This window comes from Eufriesea mexicana, unplaced genomic scaffold (genome assembly GCF_001483705.2).
Source record: "Eufriesea mexicana isolate 0111107269 unplaced genomic scaffold, ASM148370v2 scaffold265, whole genome shotgun sequence".
Taxonomy (NCBI): Eukaryota; Metazoa; Arthropoda; class Insecta; order Hymenoptera; family Apidae; genus Eufriesea; species Eufriesea mexicana.
The window spans coordinates 473,607-493,495 of record NW_016908444.1 but is presented as its reverse complement, the minus strand read 5'-3'; the positions used below and the strand labels follow the sequence as shown (position 1 = coordinate 493,495).

At 48.0% G+C, this 19,889-nt stretch overlaps 1 protein-coding gene across 1 annotated transcript in view; it reads right to left on the bottom strand.

The window, feature by feature from the left end:
- Positions 1-10,848, bottom strand: part of LOC108555775 (protein gustavus) — a 114,050-nt gene extending 103,202 nt beyond the window's left edge. The window contains exon 1 of the mRNA XM_017911587.1: positions 10,793-10,848. Coding sequence (XP_017767076.1) covers positions 10,793-10,803 — 11 coding nt within the window. The 5' untranslated portion in view covers positions 10,804-10,848. The remainder of the gene's footprint in view (positions 1-10,792) is intronic.
- Positions 10,849-19,889: the final 9,041 nt, after the last annotated feature.

Sequence of the window (19,889 nt, the reverse complement as noted above, 5' to 3'; positions counted from 1 at the left end):
TACGAGGCCTTGGCTATAAGGCCTTGGCTATAAGGCTAGCCTCGAGTTGTCTCTGCGAGTATCGTTGGCAGGCTGCGGCGAGAGTAGGCGGTGATTGAAATTCCATCTTGTAAAATATGAATAAAGCGTCAACAGCTTGGCTTTGCTCCGTGCTGGACAAGCGTATCTTTGATACGGAATGCTGCCAGTGGAGCAATTAACGTAAGGCCCTTAAGACCACGGTCTCTCCGCCTGGCGAGGTCTGGTAATTGACATTTGGGAAGCTGCGACAAGCCGAGAGCTTCGTAAAGCTTACGATTCACAATTAGTTTGAAGCTCGTGGAATTCCCTTTGGTTATTTAAACAGTTGTTTCCCTGTTTATTGTCCTTTGTTTATCGAGTATGACAGTTCGATTCTCGTCACGCAGCTATAAAACCGTGACACCGAGTGGCGCGAACTCGAAATAGAATGGATATTCGAAAAATTACCGGGCTCGCTACCGAGTAAAAACTTTTTTCGTCGTAACAGTTATATCACCATTTTGGTTCTGCGTAACTGTGTTGGAAAGAATCTTTATATAACGGTTATTTCTGTGGAATGATGCAACGGAAATTCGCGGAGTGGACGTACGAATCCGAGAAGCTTACAGACGCAAGAATCACCGCCCAAATGTTCGTAAGAGCGATTACAGAGGAAATTTCATCATCGATATTCCAACTTCGGGCAGTACGAATTCCGTACTGCCTCGAAGAGTTTAATTTCGAGTCTTCGAATTCTCTAGTTGAAACATTCGTTTGCCAGTAACTCACCAACTTTCGCGATTAGAATCCGAGTTGATCATCGCAACGCAGAGCACTCGATCAGCTGGGAACTAGAGGGAAGTTTAACGTGTCTCGTTGGGAAGGACTCGGAGAATGGCCCCTTTCAAGATTCGAATTTCGAAGCGCAATCGGAAGCTCGTTCGGAGTCTTCTTTTTCCTTCGGAGTGTTCTCAAAAACTAGCTGGCCCGGTCGGTCTCGAGGGCCGATGAAGCAGAAACGAGTGCACTCGAGGAAGAAGAGGGATCCCAGGCAAGATCCCAGCCCGCGTTTCTTTCGATAAACTTCGTCCCGATGGCCAAGCCCTTGCCGAAGCGTGCGAGTAACGTTTTTGAGACGAGGGGCGGTTCAACAGCAACGAGAGTGTTCCATTACACTGTACAACGAATTTTTACTTTTACCGCAGTTTGTAATATCCATTAGGCGAGTCTCGTAGAGCTTATTTTCCTTGACACGAATCCTTGTAATCGAAATTGCTGTGTCACGTTCGGTTTTCGAAAAAGCTGAATATTTCTTACAAGGCACGATTTTTTAATAAATTGAAGTATTTTTAAGTACATATATAGAATAACATATGACCTGTTCACTGCACAAATCGATTAACTTCACTTTTTGAAAAATCATAAATTTAAGTGTCAAAGCACTTGGCGTAGTCATAACTTTTTATATTTAAGATTTTTCAAAAAGTGGAGTAAATCGATTTTCATGAACTTCTACATACTAATAGCGAAATTATAAGAAATTTCTCTAAATCAATTTTAATTGCAAAACAGTTTGGCTATTCGATACGTATGGATAATTTCTTAATATAAAGCTGTTAAAAAATAAATTCCTAATTAACTTTAAATACGAGATGTAATACTATTTCATTCTAGCCACAAATATTTTGATAAAAGTATATGTATCATGGAAATTTATCCTACGGAAGTACGAATGTAGTTATAGTTTATAAACAATGTATAAACTGTCAAATTTGTTATAAACAACAAATTGTTTGCAACGTAAATTTATAATAAAAATGGAGAAATTAACAAATGATCGGCTGCTACTTGAATTTAAAACGTAGTTGAATTAAACCGTAACTATAAGTAACTATAAGTAAAGTAACTATAAGTTGTAAAGAGTTGATAAATTATTAAATTGATTGTTAATTAAAAATTAATATTGTCTATAACAAATTGTTCGCGACGTAAATTTATAATAAAAATGAAAAAATTAATAAATTATTCGCTATTACTTGAATTTCTAACGTATTTATGTCAAAATGTAGCAATAATTTACAAAAAGTTTATAAATTATTAGACCTATTGTTAATAACAAATTAATATTGTTATTAACGAATTGCTCGCAACGTATATTTATAATAAAAGTGAAAAAATTAATAAATTATTGCCTACGAGAGCGGAAAATTAATAATTAATAAAATCCGCAGAGTTAGAAAAATTCCGATCGGGGTGGGGGGTTTGGCCGGATCGGAGGCTATATAAGGGGCGATGCGACGCAGCAGAACTCATTTGTCAGTTCGACCTCGCGAGTGTAACATCTAAATTTTCGTAGTGCGCGAGGGTGGAGGGTCCGAAGTGAGGTTGGGGCTAGCCACCCCACCCTCACTCCTCCACCTTAAACCATTTAACCATTCTTTTCTTGTTTTCAGATATTAATAATTTTTTTTTTGTTTTCAGATTTTAATAATTTTTTCTTTCGGTTTCTATTAATTTTCATTTGGCATTCGAATATTTCGTATAATATTCGAATGTCTCGTCGTTGGTTTCTTTATGTCTCATCGTTGGGATGTTTATATCTCATCGTTGGGTTGCTTGTTTCATAAGAGGTTGGGGTGGTCCATTCCATCCACACCCCATCCTCTTAAATAATTTAATAATATTCTTTTGTTTTTAGGTATTAATAATTTTCTTCCTTTGTTTACAGGTGTTAATTATTTTATTTTCTTTCAGGCTTTAATAATTTTTTCTTTTTTCAGATTCTTTGATTTCCATTCATTTTTATTTGACATTCGAATATTTCGTATAATATTCGAATGTTTCGTCGTTGGCTCGTTTATATCTTATCGTAGGGTTGTTTGTTCCATTCGTTTCCATTCTTCTGGTTTATTTTCGTTTCGCTTTTATTTTCTTTCGTGTTACTAATCCGTTTCATTTCAGGTTTATATATTTTCTGTTTTAGATTTACCCATTTTCCAAGATTTTGAGTATTTCCTACCGATGACATCCTTGAACATCGCGGGATGTGTTTAGATTTAAGTAGTTGTAAGCCAGATAGATCCCTAGACTAAGTTTCATGTGCGTGCTATCCGTACAAAGGTAAGCCACCTAATTTGGAGCGAGTATACACAATTTATATTTTTCCTCTCTTAACCCTCCCGTTTACCAAACAGAACATAATTGTTCTCGCGATAGTCGTGATTGTTTTTAAGTACCGACTAGCTTGCGCGACGTACTCTCGTGTACTCGATGATTCCGTGCTTCATAAGTCATCCTCACGGCTCATCACCGACACTCATTTCCAGCCACTGTCAATCTCGTCAAGCATCGAGTTCCAGGGTGGCTCTCGGGTCATTGATTCTTCTGGAATCGATGCGGGGGCCCAGCACCCTGGTCGTACGCGACTGGGGCATGGGCCTGCAGTCGGACGGGCATAGTGTCTACGGTCAGACCACTTGGGATGATTAAGTTCTACCCCTTGGGGCAGGGACACGAAGTGTCTGTCTGGCTTGCAAGGCCCCGTTGGACCCTGGTATCGACTCTGGGAGTTTCACTGGTTCGGGGACTAACCCTGGTCCACGTGTAAGTCTTGACGAGTACGGCAGTGACTGGACTTGGACTAGACACGATCGGGAGGGTGCCGAGGCATGGAGTCGTCTTGTACACGAGAGTACATCTCGTACGCTAGTCGGTCTTTCGAATAATCGCGAACTCGATCGGACGCGCCGCGATTTTTAACTTGCTCGCGTTTTTCATTTTTCATTCCCCAATTTTATGGGAACTTAGAAATATTAGAGTCTGTTGAAATAAAATATATTAGTGTCGCGATAGTAAAGTTTTAGTATACCGAATCGAAGTCCCCCTTTTAAGACACGAAATTTAATAAAGTGTCAGTAGAGTCGCTTTAACTTAATTCGCTTCAAGTTAGGTTAGGTTATCTTTGATACGGATAGCACCAGTAGGCTGCGCCACTAGGGCGCATGTTGGGTCTCGATGCGTAGCCACCTCCACGTGGTGAGACCTGGTAATTGGTATCGTTTCCCAAAGAACAATTTTTGGGAAACGATACCAAGCCAAGAGCTACGCATAAAGTTTAAGATATTTCCTATCTTTTGTAAATTTTCGACGTTTCAGTTAAACACTTGACGATTTTTGGAGCTGCGAGAGGTAAGTGGATGGAGTTCTAGGCAATGACGTCATTCAAATACAGTTATAGTTCATGAAAATGTATAAATAATCCAAATTGTTATTAATAACAAATTGTTCATAGCGTAAATTTATAATACATGAAAAGAATTAATTCATTGGTTATTACTTGAATAATATCATACAAATGTTTAAAAGTACCTATAATTTGCAAAAGTGTAAAAATTATTACACTTATTTCTAATAACAAATTGGTCACAACGTAAATTTGTGATACAAGTGGAAAAATTATTGAATTATAGGCCATTACTAGTATATGTAACGTATTTGCGTGAAAATGTATCTATAATTAGTAAAAAGTTAATAAATTGGTACATTTATCGTTAATAACAAATATTTTGCAACGTATATTAACGATAAAAGTAAAAAAAGTTAATAAATTATTAGCTACTACTTAAACAAACAACGTATTTGTATTAAAATGTATTCGTAACTTACAAAAAGCTAATAAATTAATAAATTTATTGTCAATAGCAAATTAAAATTGTTGATAATAAATAGTTTACAATGCATATTAACGATAAAAGTCAAAAAAGTTAATAAATTATTAATTATTACAGCGGAAAAGTAACTTTTAGAGGAATCGGTAAAGTTCGGAAATTTTCGCCGATCTTCGCCCGGCCGCCGCTATATAAGGGGCCCGCGCGAAGGATCGAGCCATTTGTCCATTCGACTTCGGAAGGTGCGCGTTAATATTTTTTCGGTGGGGAAGGGGTTCCGAAAGTGAGGTTGTAGTTATCAGTGGTCGTTGACTAGACCTTTGGCTAGTCGATAGCCATTGTACACTATACCCACACCCCAACCTCTTAAATAATTTAATAATATTTCTCTGTTTCAGGTACTAATTATTCTTTCTTTCAGGTTTTAATTATCTTTCTTCTTTCAGATTCTATTTCTTTTATTCTAGTTTTCATTGTTTATGCATTCGAGTATTTTGTACAATATTCGAATGCTTCGTCGTTGGTTTATTTGTATATCATCGTTGGCTAGATCAATGGCTATTCAGTGGCCATTGTCCACTCTCTTAAATAATTTAACAATAATTTCTTCTTGCAGATTTTATTTTTTTCATTCTATGTGTCTTTGTTTCAGCATTCGAGTATTTCGTATAATATTCGAATGCTTCGTCGTTGGTTTACTTATGTCTCATCGTTGGCTAAATCTTTCCTTTCACAAATTTTACGACTTCCGTTCGATTTGTTTTCGTTAGAGCGTTCGAGTATTTCGTATAATACTCGAGCGCTTCCTCGTTGGTATGTTTATATCTCACCGTTGGAATGTTTCTGTCTCGTAGTTATGTTGCTCAGGTCTCGTCGTTGGCTTGCTCGTTCCATTTGGTTATTATCCTTGATGGTTTCCTCGTACTAATCCCTTTCCTTTCAGCTACATATTAACAATAATATATTCTGTTTTAGCTTTTAGGTTTCTCAAGATTCTGTTTGCGACACATCAATGAACGATGCGTGCGTTTACTTTTAAGTAATCATAAGATAGATCCATAGACTAAGTATCATGTGCGCGCTATCTGTACAAAGGTAAGCTACCTAACTTGGAGCGAAATTTATAAATTCTCTATCATTTTCTTATCCCCCTCGTTTAGCAAATAGAACATAATTGTTCTCGCGATAATCGCGATCGTTCGTAAGTACCGACTAGCCTACGCGACGTGCTCTCGTGTACTCGATAAGTACATGCTTCGTAAGTCATCCTCACGACTCGTCTCCGACACTCATTTCCAGTCACTGTCAATCTCGTCATGCATCGGGTTCCAGGGTGACCCCCTCGGATCAGTGCGTCTTCTGACCTCGACGGGGCGGTCCGCTGCCTAAGTCGTACGCGACTGGGGCTCGGGCACATGCTGGCTGACGGACTAGTACCATCTACGGTTAGACCACAGGGATGATTAAGTTCTACCCCGTGTGGCTGGGATGCGAAGTGTCTGTCTTGGCCGGCAACCGCCCAGCAGGGCCCTCGCGTTGACACTAGAAGTTTCATTGGTTCAGGGACTAGCCTTGGTCCACGTGTAAGTCTTGGCGAGTGCGACAGTGACTGGAATTGAGCTAGGCCCGATCGGGAGGGTGCCAAGGTACGAAGTTATCTCTGTACACGGAAGTACATCGCCTAGGCTAGTCGGTCTTTCGAATAATCGCAAACTTTTCGTAAGACACGAAATATAATGAAGTGTCAGTAGAGTCACTTTAACTTAATTTGCTCCAGGTTAGGTTAGGCTATCTTTGATACGGATAGCACCAGTAGGCTGCGCCACTAGGGCGCATGTCGGGTCTCGATGCGTAGCCACCTCCACGTGGTGAGACCTGGTAATTGGTACCGTTTTCCAAAGAATAATGTTTGGAAAACGTTACCAAGCTAAGAGCTACGCACAAAGTTTAAGATATCTCTTGTAAATTTTCAAAGTTCCTTTCGAACTTTGTCACTCTTACGAAAATTTTACAACGAAACTGTAATTTTATTTTCTCATAGACTGTCATATGGTAAATGCATTGCACTTGGTACTCGGATTACGCGCGACTATGGCACTGTCGAGGTTAGAAAAACGCGCAATGGCCGCGTGGCGGTAAAACCACACATACACATCGCCTACAAATATTTTCTCCATCCAATCGAAATGAAAACTGTTTCGACAAATCAGCCCCATGATTTCTGTACTAGAAAATCCTACGGAATACGAGACCATATAGAAAATTCACGCGAGACAAAGAGAATTTTTCTAAAAACGATAAGGTGATAGTGCAATTTTGATTACGGATTCGTTCCTAGAATAGTAAACGCAGCGACAATCACTGAATGGATACTATAGATCAAAATTCCCGTTGAACAGCGTTATCAACATTCTCTTTCCTCTCGCCGAGAGAGTCGGGAATCGGAAAACGGCGTTGCGCAACCTATCGATGAATTTCTAATTCCGAGATAATAGCGCTAATGTTTCTGAGAAAGGTTGAGCGAAAGAAACTTGCCGGATACGCAGAAGGAATCCCGATCAAGTCACGGCTTATTAATGTCACGCGATTACGACACTCGATAAATCTCGCGTTCTTTTTATTTTCACCGCGCGTACAACACGCTCGGTACACCTGTAAACGACGACTAGACGAGCACGTAACATCGTAACGAGGATAAAAATCGAAACTCGATCACCGAATTACGGTAGACAGTGGTCCTGAAGTGGTCCGAGGTCCCCATCCTACTCTGATAAAAATCGAAACTCGATCACCGAATTACGGTAGACAGTGGTCCTGAAGTGGTCCGAGGTCCTCATCCTACTAGATCGCGTCGCGTCTCTGTCTGGCCATGACAAACCTGTTCCACTGTGTGCAACTACTTAGCAGGTCAATTTCCTTGTTTCCGCCTCCCTGTGTACCTCCGGGGATCCTTTGGCCGTGGATACGGGTACTACAGGGAAAATTGAAAGCGCAGCCGACTGGCAAAGGCCGATTGAATAATTCAAAGAGGAAGAAAGGGGAGAAAAAATGGCGCAGCTATAGCGATCCATCGGCCCCCCCTAGGCGGAGAGCGTAATAAGGGTAAACTGGTCTCGGTGAAGGAAGGTCGCCTTTCATACGTCGCGATATCGGGTTAGTTTTTCCCTCTGTCCCTTTTATTCGCCGTTTATCCAGATAAAGTGTCGTTCGGGCGAAGAGGGCGATAACGAGCACGTACGTACGCGGCCGGCAGCAGCGTGTAGGACGCGGAAGGACGGAGGGATCGATAGCGGCCGCCGCCGTCGCTTTCGTGAACGTTGCAATTTCAGCCGCGACGATAGCGGCGCGCAACCCCTTCCGTGGTGCACGAAGGTGTCCCTGAAAAATTAGAATTTCCTCCGGCAACCCTCGCCGAGGCCTCGAGGACCTCGCCGCAACCGCCCTGCGAAATTACGCTCCCGTAGAATACCGTGCCCTCATGAATCTTCCCCGTGGCTGCCGCGTAATGGCCCGGCTTGCTTAGATCCTCGGATAAAAATGTATCTAATCGGGGCGAGCCTCGCGTATAAATCACCGCCCGTGATACGGCTGCATTTCTCCGAACATCCATGAACGTCTCCTCCGACTTCCTGAGACGGGGTATACGACGCGAAAATTCCGGGGTATCTCGAGTAACGATTTCCATAAAACCCGCGAGGAGTGCGACGTGGATATGGCTACTAGGCTTCTAACGAGCAAATAACGGCTATCGGCCGGTTATGTGCCAAGGGTCCGTGCAAAAACCTTGCAGAAAATTGGCAAGCAGCGCGACGCCTCTTGTTTTCGGTCGGTCGTCATTGAAAGTTTCGATCGCGAATCGTACTCGGACTCGGATTCAGGCCGCGCCATTTTGGTATCCAAACGTGCGCGGTCAAGGATCGCTCTTCCCTCGAGATCTCGCGGTGTAAGCGTGGGTACGCGGAGCGTGGTACCGGTGGCGGAAATACGGGGATCGGGTGGTTTTATCGGAGGGATTTATCGAGCCCTTCCCTTCGAAGCTCGCCGCGCGACGGATGTAAAGACTTAAAAAGCATCGCTGATGGGTGAGAGCTTCGGGGAGCTTTTAAGCCACGGCCAGTTGCCAGCTCAGCTGCCGGAAATGGTTTACCGTGAACGGTCAGCGAAATCCTTCGCTGTCGGGATTTTTACTGCCCCTCCAAGTACGAATTCCTTAACGGAAGGATATACCGGATGACTCGAGACGGTCTTAAGAATCTCTACCGACGACACGTTAAACGCTTCCGGCAGAAATAAAGCTGCTCTCTATCCGGTTATCGCGAAGCAGACGGAGACCTCTCGCGTCGACGAAGATCGGTCCAGAAGTTCGTCGGTGGTATTTATTTCTCGACTCGCGGAGGGAAAAAGAGCGTAGAGGAGAGGAGCGGAGAGGAGAGGAGAGGAGAGGAGAGAGGAAAAAGTAATCGTCTACGCGAGGAGCAGCAGCACGTGACCGACATCAATATTCGCGAGCGGTTTCGGAAACGCGTTTAGCGGGAATATTATTTTGCGCGCGCAAGAGCGCCGAGACAAACGGCTCGATTAATATTCTGGTCAGCTCGCGGCGCAAAGGACAGTCGGGAAAGGATCACTCCACTTTTCAAGTCCGGTTGGAAAGAAACTGTTGGCCGCGCGGAGTTCAGTGTCCGGAGCAGCGGGAGGTCGAGGAACGAACGCGAAGAAATCTGTCGACGCCGGCAAGCGCAGCAGGCGTCGCCGGCTTAGTTTTTTGGCTTAGAACGCAGCGACGTCGCGGCATGGGAGCATCGAATTTTCATGCCAGCCCCTTTGCTTTAATGCGACCAGTTCCTTCGTATTTCTTCGCCGGTCGGTTCCATTCGTTATCGGCCCGACGAAATTCCGTACGCACGGAACGAATTACACGCGCGAGGCTATGAAAATACGCTCGGGGAAAAATGGCGAAGACCCAGAAGAATCGTGGGTATCGAAATTCTACTTCCACTCGCGAGATACGCGAATCTCTCGCGAAACGAGGAGAATCCTAGATGGAATGGCGCGACGGAGAAACGAATGGAGCGTGCACGAGCGTGGCGTCTCGGCGACGTCGTCGAAATAAGCGAATGAATGAGCGCGAGGCTACGTAAAATGCAAATAGGTCGGAAAGACCGACGGATCACGAGGTTACACCATTCGACGCGCGGAATAATCAGCGGATCGAGTCCAACGCGACTCCACTGTGTGCTAATCAGCGAGTTTGCCCCGCCATTGTGCCAACGACACCTGTTCGGTATCGAATTTCCAGGTGACGACGAAATGTTTCCCCGTCGCTGTCAAAAACCGACAAGGGTGTGACCCGGCCAGACCAAGGGGTCGCGCGAGACCCTCCGACGTCGCGTCCTCGCGAAGGGGTTAACGAAGCGTGTGTCAGAAGAGGCGAAAATCCTTTACCGATCGAATTACGCTCGAGTCGATACTCGTTCCTCGCGCTTCCGCGGTGCCGAGATAATCCAAGACGAACGACGACGTCGCGTTTAATTGAAAAACAGAAAAATTCGAGGGAACGCGGCAAAGAAGCGCGGAGGAAAAAGGAGGGGTCGGAGAGGGGAGTTAATAACAAGGGAAGATCGGTGCTGACGGATAAAAAGGAAAGAGCACGGCGAAACTGCATCTCGCCTTCACCCAGCTGCCTAGCCAATCAGAAACGACCTTCGTCGCTTTTGCTCTTCTGTCGGCCGCCGAGTATCGATCTTTCTCTTTCGACCGAGCGAACGAAAAACGGCAGAAACGTTGGAAAATTCGCCGATATTACGCGCAATCCGCGACGCGGATGAAAATCTGTATCGGCGGAAAATCTGTTCGCGTTCGATAACCCGCGAAATATCGGGGCTACGCTCTCGCAAAGCACTGCCTCGCAATAACGGCGCTGAATCTACGAAGCCGACTGCAGCTAGCAACGCGTTGCGAGCGAAGCAGCGACGAGACATTCGGTCGAAATCTAATCTCCGAACTTGCTCGAGGTTAGAAGCCAGTAGTAATAGCGGAAATCAAATACGGCGGAGATAAGTCTGGTCGGCGATAACGAAAAGCTGTCGTAGACACGTATCCCCGAGTCTATATCCAGGGCTCACCTTGTTTCCATACCAGGCACCGCAGTGAGGTTGCCGCGTTGCAAGCTACTACAGGCGTACGGGAAAGAATAGCTCGACGCAGCCAGGAACGGGACAGGATGTCTTCGAGGCGTAGCCGTTGCCTGAAAGTGCCGACGACGACGCTGTCGATGGCGACGATGATAGCGACGCTGTCTGTGATGCTGATGACGATGATAACGACGGCGATGATGATGATGATGATGCTGTAGCGGGACCTGGATCCCGTGGATCGTCGTGCTGGGTACCCTCCAGCAGAGAACATACGGGACCGCGTAATCAGGTTTCACCTGCACCACGGGCAGCAGGCGGTACTCGACTCCACGTGGATGAAACGACACCGATCGACCGTTATCCTCGCTCGATCCGTGCGCCAGGAGGCGAGCCTCTCCGCGGAGGACGTTGTAGTCGCGACAGCCAAGGTCACGAGGTAACATGTCACGAGGACATCCCTACCGACCAGGAACTACCTGGTGCGTCCCGTCATCATCCTGGATCGCCGCGATGTCCAGTCTGTTCCTCGAGGACGAGATGATGTCTTTTCACTCGCGATTCTAATCCCCTCGAGTCACTCCTCGCGAACGACCAGAGGCAAGAGAGAAAGAGCGCGTGGCTCCGTGGCGGTGTCACGATCGATATCAACCGAACTGACTCTGTTCACCGGTGATCAACGTGTGTCGGGTGTTGACGGAAAAGAGGAAAAGAAAGAAGAGAGAAAAGAAAAAGGAGGAATAAAAACGAAGAACTACACTTGACAGGTTCGTAACGCAAAGCAGCACGGGTAGTGGGATCCAGGAGCTCCTCTGGAGGAGCGGATCAGGGAACGGCGTCACGATCACGCGAATACGAGCGGCGCTGGACGAAAGCCGCGAGGAGGAAGATGGAAGGACGCATGGTGGGCCGGCGGCGAGTCGGTCGGAATCGTGGCGAGTCGAAGCGGTTCGAGAGGGCGTCGAGATGGCCGGCGACACTCCCTTCGCGGCACGACAAGCCGACCTTACATCGACTTGTGCGCGAGCGGCGCGGAAGCGGGCGAGAGCGAACCAACGAACCCAACGAACGAACGGACGTGGAACGAAAGCCGGGAGAGGAAGGAACGCAGCCCCCTAGGAGGATCCGCGCCACGCCGCGCCACGAATTTCAAACGGCGCTGCGCGCGCGCAACTTGCCGCGCGCTCGTGCCGGCCGAGGCGTGCGCGCAAAAAGAACCCGTGCGGCTGGACACCGTCTTCTCGCTCGTCGCCGACGAGCCTCCGCGTCGCGCGTTCGTTAATCACCAGCCTTCCTCTCTTCCGCTTCGCGTGCCTGCTCCGAGCCCCGTGAACGCGAGAATTATCGCGGCCCAATGTGCTCGGGTGGTTAACAGTCGCGCGTATTTCGCGCGGTCGTCGTTAATTTGTACGAAAGGTGTCACTGGTTTGTCGATATCGACGACAGCACCATCCGTTACGCCCGATATATCGCGCGCCAAGGATAATCCTGCGAGACACCTTTCCGGAGGAGGATTTACAAGCAAAAATACGAGCGTACATTACGTACACGGAATACTTTTAAGTCGGGCATGATGGAACCAAGTTTAACCCTTATATCCGCCATCCATCTGTGTAGAATTTTGTATGAATATCCGTTGTAAATTAGCTACGCCTATGCAACCATGGTGACAGGTCTGTTAGAGGTTGCAGGACGTTACCGATCTTTGGACCTCGAGATACTATGCAGGCATCAAGGGGCCTGTTTTGGGGTTTAAAAGGGCCTCCTGTCCCTCGCTGGTCTCACTCTCAAATCCGGAACTGTGCAGATAGCTTACATATTGTGACCCGCTGTGGTGTGATAAAGACTCTTGGTTCTATTTGTATATTCGCATAAAGTGCATACATTTCACTTATATTCACCCTTTGCACTCGGTGATTATTTTCGTTACAGAGAAATAGCAATTCAAAGACTTTCTGCTGTAACGTCGACGATATTTTTGGCACGGTGAATAAGGAATGGGGGATAAATTAAGACTTAAAATTATTTTATTTCGACATTCCGTGCAATCTTAGGTTATTTCAGATTTGATATGTTAATTAACATGGATCTTCGAAATTTGATTGAACGGTGGCTTAGGCTCGCCTCTCGAGTGCAAAGGGTTAAACTTTATACATCCAATTGCTGTACAACTGAATACGGTTACTTCCCTGTACGCTAATCATTTGGATTTTCTTCCCGAAATTCCCAACATCCTCGATGTACCTAACAATTAATACCTAATAACCTAACCACTTGCAGTGGCAAAAAATTCACAAACGCGTGTGCCAGAACGGTTCAGTGTTTCTGTAACAATTGCCTAACGACGTGTATACCACGTCGTTGGCGATTCTGCGACAAAAGCATTACCACGTGCGTGACACGTCTTTCCAGTGCAAGTGGTTAACCGTTTGAGTCCTAGAAGGTTTTGAAGAAACACTGTCGAAGAATCCCGAACAGCGCGAGTATGAAAGAGGACAAAGTGCAAGCTTTATCATTTTTACTGCCACGTTGGTCATATATGACCGGCCATAGTTTCTCCTGTGACTCCACGATGGTCATTAGTGACCGGAGCCCTTGAACTACTTGAACTACATTGAATGAAAATTGTCAGTTAGTGGATTCTGAATATAAACGCTAATTAGAAGATACTTTGAAATAAAAGGTGCCCTATTGAACGATTAAAAATTTTTAGTAGGACATCAAAAACATATTGGAACAAATCTTGCATCTAACGGTGCATTTCACATGGCGTCCTGAGCGAAACACGTGATTTTGGCGTGGCAGTCAAAGGGTTAAAAGGGCAGCTCGAGGAGTGAACCACGGAAATTTTTCGAAAGTGGTGTGTGAATATCGTATTAAATGGAATAAAGTCAAATCAGCCACCGAGTGTTAGACTCATTTTAACCCCCAGCCATTTCTTCTCCTTCCCTTACAATTGGCATTGCGTTATTCTCACTTTCTTCCATAATACCCTCCATTTTGAATTTTTTAAATATCAACTTAGTTTGGTTTTCCCCAAATCTTGGTAAATTCGTCAAATTCGCACAGGCACCTATTTTTCGCTCGGCACTAAAAGGGTTAAGGATTGGAAACGATGTATTCCTTCTATGGAAACGCGTCTTCGGCCCCCTTTCCGATAATTATATTTTCGCGCAGTATTTCGGTAATCTTTAGTCTTCTTTATCGATATCGCGGTTTTGCGAGTGAAAAGGAACGTCAGGCTTTGGCGAGCAACCGTTAAAATTCAGCAAGGTCTGACCGATTAACGCGCGCGTTGTGACAGGGATAAACGGTACCCCGATAAAGTGGGAATTAATTTCGTCGGCAGCTCCCGCGCGTTTTGGATAATGGTGGAAATAAAATACTCGAGGCCGGTAATCTCGACTCGCGTGGTAGTTATAGCGCTAATAATCCCCGTCCTCGAGGCTTCCACGTTACTTTCGAAACGATCCAACGACTGACAATCGTCTCCGCTCCGATCCTCTCTCGCCTTCCTCGCCGCTGCGTCTCGCGTCGTCCTCTGCTCTTCCTTTCGTCCATGAACGCGTAATCGTCTGTCCTATTACCACGGCCGTAATTTTTCGTTCGACGAGCGTCGATACGCAATTAGGCGTTTGGATTCGCGGCGACGGGGCTACTAATGAGCCCCGGGGCCGGCTGTGGAATTTCAATCGGCGACTCCGCGTTATCTCGTTGAACGTCGGGCGTCTTTGCACCTGCCGGGCTGAAAATTTCATCGAAGGGTCGGAGAAAAGGGTGAACGGTCGCGTGGGTCGTTTACACCTGCCCCCCTCTTGGCCTCTTTTGCGGCCCGCTACCTGCACAGGTGCCGCGGCTAATGCCGTCACGAATCAGTGACCATCGTGACTGGTTCGTAACGAGACGATTTACGAGCCTGTCGATGAATTGAGTCGTCGTGCCTTGACACGCAGAAACGCGAGTGAACGTCCACCTCGGTGTTCAAGGAGTACCGTGCTTAGAGAGGGTACGGGAGAAAAAGAAACGCGTACGTGTGTATACACACATATACGTGTATATATGTACGATAAGCAGGTACGATAGAGCGTAATGGAAGGGAATTAGGTCACTGTATCCAGGGTTTTGTTCGAGCCGGCGATCTCGAGGAGACTAGGGGGTGCAGGGATGGAGGAAAGTCGAGCAGAGAAGGGTGAGCGTCCTTAAGAGGATCTCTCGAGGCGACCTTCGTCGAAATCGATCGATCGTCCCGTTCGCCGAGCATCCACGATCTTCTAGCTCGTTTATTACCGACAACGGGCTATCGCGCGATGCTTCAGCGGCGCATAATCACCCGTTACATCGACGACTAATTGGTAACGAGCAGATCGCGTTGAGCAGATAGCGCGGTCGTGATCGTCTCGGTCCTCGGGTAGTCTTCGACCCGAGCGTCGACAGCGTCGGCAAGATGGAAAGAGAGACAGAGAGAAACGCAATTTTCAATTACCGCCGCGGTAAAATCGCGCGGACCCTGCAACTGCTAATTATCGACAGCGCCTCTACCGGCGGAGAAATAAATTTCCACGCGAAGCCTCGTTAACGCTTAGCGTCTTTCCTCGCGGCGGTTCGGCGAGATCGCGGATAAAGCGGTATCTCGGCTTCGGGAGGAACGTATTAATTCGTTCGAATCGATCGAAAATCGACCATCCCCGACGGTGTTCGACGAGTTGTAACGATCGAGTTTTAAGAGCAGATAGCATCGGGCGCAATAAGATTTACGCCCGTCCGTTCGCTCGCGATCGAAAGCGGGGGCAGGAAAAATCGGTTGCGACTGCGGGCCGCGCGATCGATCGCGATTATTCCAACCGGTGAGAGCCACTGGTTAAATATCGATGCGATGTATAACGAGAGGCGATAGGATCGAAAACAGCCCGTTTCCATGCAGCGGCCGTGCCGATCGCGAGCGTGCGCCAGAATCCTACGGTAACGACACGGTAACGCGATAATGCTTCGTGCTCGCGCATAAACCGGCGAGAAGTCTCGACGCGGGTGCGTATTCCGGGAGAGGAGAGACAGAGAGAGACGCGCGAGAGGTTTCTTTGTTTCGCGAGTAAACGGGATTAAATGCACGCTGGCGCGTAATTACGTCGTACAGCGGTGAATGATAGCGTAAAGAAGGTACGCGAGAGGTAGGCGGTGCTCGGTGTCGAAGGTCCTTCACCCTCGACGACGACTAACCTCGCGAAGCAATGGCGTAGCCTGCTCCACACCCTGAGCGCAGAGCTTTTTCCCCCGATCGGGGACCGCAGAGACCTTCTAATTCCGCGATTTCTAATTCCAGCGTGGTCCAAGTTCGGATCGAGACACCGGGCAAACGGGCGAAAAAGGGAAACAGCGGTGGAACATCTGCTACCGTCGTCGAGCGATCGTTCATGCAAAATCGAGGCGTGCAGCAACGCGCGAACGCGAACAACAAAGAACGGGGTGCAGGGATCTGCATGCCCAGCGCCGCGCGGATACGTGATATCCTTACGAACGGCCGCGCTTCTGCCGTTCTTGTCCGACACTGGGAAGCATGCATCCGGACGAGGTAAAACCCGCGGACAAACAGGCGTGCACGAGGTCCGACGAATACGAAAGCACACGTGTCGAATTCGACGAATTTCCTCGTCCACCCGTACACATCCTAAGTCCGTGGATTCGCGCAGGTGTTCCAATTCTTGCCGAGTTCCTGCGAGAGCAACTCTCACCCGAGGTACCGAAATCCGCTGTCGAGTGAACTTGCACCCTTCTTATTACGGAGGAAGCCATCGAAACCTTCGGACGTATCACGAAGAGAACGCGAACACTCGCGAAGCAAATATCGGTACCGCGGAGATATTGCTCCGGACCATTGTCGCGATCATTGGTACAACGTTCGTATGTACGATTGCACGGGAAAGACGAGAGGAGAGTGGAAAATAGCGTAGACGAAGGAACCTTCGTGCATACCTTAATCGTTTGAGTCCCAAGCAGAGCTCGAGACTTTCGGAAGAACACGGTCGAAAAACCCTGAACAGCGCGATAACGCTTGCCTTAATCGAGTGCGGAGAAGTCCAAACGGCGAGATAGCGCTTGTTTAATTTTATGTCGACAAATCCCAATCGTCGCAATAGCGCTTGTCGGTACTATGCGACGTATATCACTATGGTACATGCATCGGCAAAGCTGAGCGCGATGGCGCTGCTTGGGACACAAACGGTTAACCCTTTCGCTTCGAGCGCCGCTTATAAATGGCATCCACGAGATGATCCGTGGGTCATCTTGCACGCTTCCGTTCAGTGACGGTACTTTGGCGAACTGAACTGTCGAAGCAAAAGGGTTAAAGAGAAGTCGGACACTCGCGAAGCAAATATCGGTACCGCGGAGATATTGGTCCGGACCATTGTCGCGAACATTGGTACAACGTACGTATGTACGTACGTAGATACGATTGCACGAGGAAGACGAGAGGAGAGTGGAAAATAGCGTGGACGAAAGGGCGAAAAAAACGGGGCAGGGTAGAAAGTTTGGAATCGGGGGTGCGCTGGTCGCCGGCCCTGGGCGTCGCACACTCCGCCGCCTCCTCTCCGTCCCCGTCCTCCTTCGCCCAAGGGCGGCTAGGCTCGTCGAAACTACCCTCGCGCTCGCATTGGTCCCCGAACTCGCATGCGCGAAGCTGGAACTCGCTCCTATTGATCCGCCGACGCGGTTCGTCCTCGTCTCGCGTCTCGCCACCCTTCGCCCTCTTCCTCTCACCCTTTTTCCCTCGTCACGCTCATCCCCTTTCCGCGAGGACACTCGCACGCAAGATCCAGCGAGATACGAGCCGGATCTTCCGCGGCTGCTGCTGTTCCTCGTTGTCCATCGCCGTTGTCCATCGTCCTTCTTCATCGTCCTCGTCGCGCCAACCGCACCGACTTCCTCTCCTCTTTTTACCACCTCTGGCTTTTGCCCATTGTTTTCAGCCGTGCCGAGTCCGCGTGACTCTGCAACCCTGGCAGGACGTCTACACACGCGTGCAGCACAGTTTGCTCCGATTTTCCATCGACCAACTCTACTCGGCCTCTTTTCGTTTCCCAAGTCCTCGAGAAGAGAGAAGAGAGAAGGGAGAGAGTCGGCGTTCTTTGGATCCTCTCGACCGATGGACGTCGTCGTCGCGAAACGAAGAGAGATATCGCTTGTCGGTGGTACACGTTCGAGGCTCGTCGAAGAATGCGCGATGGCCGCCCACGCACCGCTGGCCGATTTCTAATAATCCCGGAGTTGGCCGCAAAGTCGCGGTAAAATGTCAACGGGAGACAGACGTCGCGCGGGATCATGGGACGCGACGCGTTTCGCAAGGAACTTTTGCACGGACGATTATTCATCTTGAGCAATCCCGCGACGTCTCCTCCTCGAGCGGATCGATGGTCCCCCGCGAAAAAGGAACGGAGAACGTGTCTCGCAGGAGAAGGGAAATTGGCCCTAATTGCAGGCGCGAGATCGATATCGCTGGACGCGAAACGGAAGCACGGAAAACGAAGGAGTGGCCGCGAGACAAAGAGAACGGGTATGAAAGAAATCGCGTTAGGAGTTGCAGAGTTCTTCTTTGAATTTCGCGAGGTACTCGAGCTTTTGAAGCCCGTCCAAGACGCTCTTTCTCTCTCCCCCTTTCCTCTGTTCCCTTTAAACTGGCCGTCATTAAAGACAAATGAAATCACAATTTCCTTCGGGAGTCTTTCACCCTTTCCGTCGCCGCGACCACCCAACTCTTCCGTAATTATTTCTCCTCCGCGAACATCTAATTTCCACGGGGTGGTAATATCGATTAAAGTCGACCTCGCGAGAACACCCTGCGAATAAACCAACTTCCACCGGAAAGAAAATCCTGGCAGCTTCCTCTCTCCACCCCCGTATCTCCAACATCCTGCAGGTCACTTCGAATATTTCCAAGCTCCAACAGTTCCAAAATGGAAGCGTGAAACGACACGACGGTTGCTCGTTCTCCTCATCGAGGTCTTCTCTCGTTCGTCGCGATACTAGTAGCGATTCTACGCTAATTTCGCACGCCCCTCTCCGTTCCGTTCGGTGAGGAAAAATTTGGAAAAATAACGAGACCGTGGTTGCATGCTCGAGATGCTCCCGCGATCGCATTCCCGTGGTATTCCTTTTGCTTTCGAGAATTCCCACCCCGAAACTTGTCCAACGCGTTGCGGAGTAGTTGCGAGGGAAGTTGCGCGACCTACTAACCTTTCCACGACCGAATCTTCCGAACCTGTGCTCTGTAACTTTGGCAATCGAGCGAACGCGAAGTCCGTGATCGAAAGTCTCGTGCTCTCTCCGCGGAAAAAGGCGAATAGGAGAGAAAGAGAGAGAACCGAGAGGGTATGCAGCGAGAACTTTCTCCGATGCAAAGCAGCTCCTCGCCACGGGTCAGGGTTAAACTAGCGTAAATCGCGTAATCACCCCGGCGAGACAAACTCGATAAAGGCCCGCAGCAGCAGCAGCAGCAGCAGCGACACCTGCGTCGCCGAGATAGGGATCTCGAGTTGTCGGAGAGAGGAGAGGTCAGGGAATCAAAGGGCTAGTCGTGTCCTCGAGTGGAGGTAAGAAATGGCTTTTTCCAGCTGAGAGATGCGCGTAGGGTGGATGAGAAAAGGGAATAAAGGAGAGGACGAAGGAGGACGAGCCCGGGTAACGCGGTGGATTGAATATTTAAGAGGTACTCCATTCGCGTGGAAAATCGAACGCTGTTCCTCCATTAAGGGGCGAAGCTACAGGCCGGAGGAAAAATAACGAAGCCAGGGAAGGAATTCGCAGCGTGTTTCCGCCGTTTCCTCCTTTTTCCCTGCGACCCGCGCCACTCCGAATCGTTCGGTCACCGATGAAGATAAACAGCTTTTACTCGCTCCGTGTCCGCGCTGTCCACCGGTGGAAAAAGCGGAAAATGCGGAAACATCGCGCCAACGTGTTTTCGCTTTTATCCGAGCGTATGCAAAAATCGCGATGCTCCGCGACACGGGCGCGGAAAGAATCGATACGCCGGACAGCGACGCGGCGCGCGGGTTATAAACGTCACACGAAAACGGAATATCTAACGAGAGGGCAACGA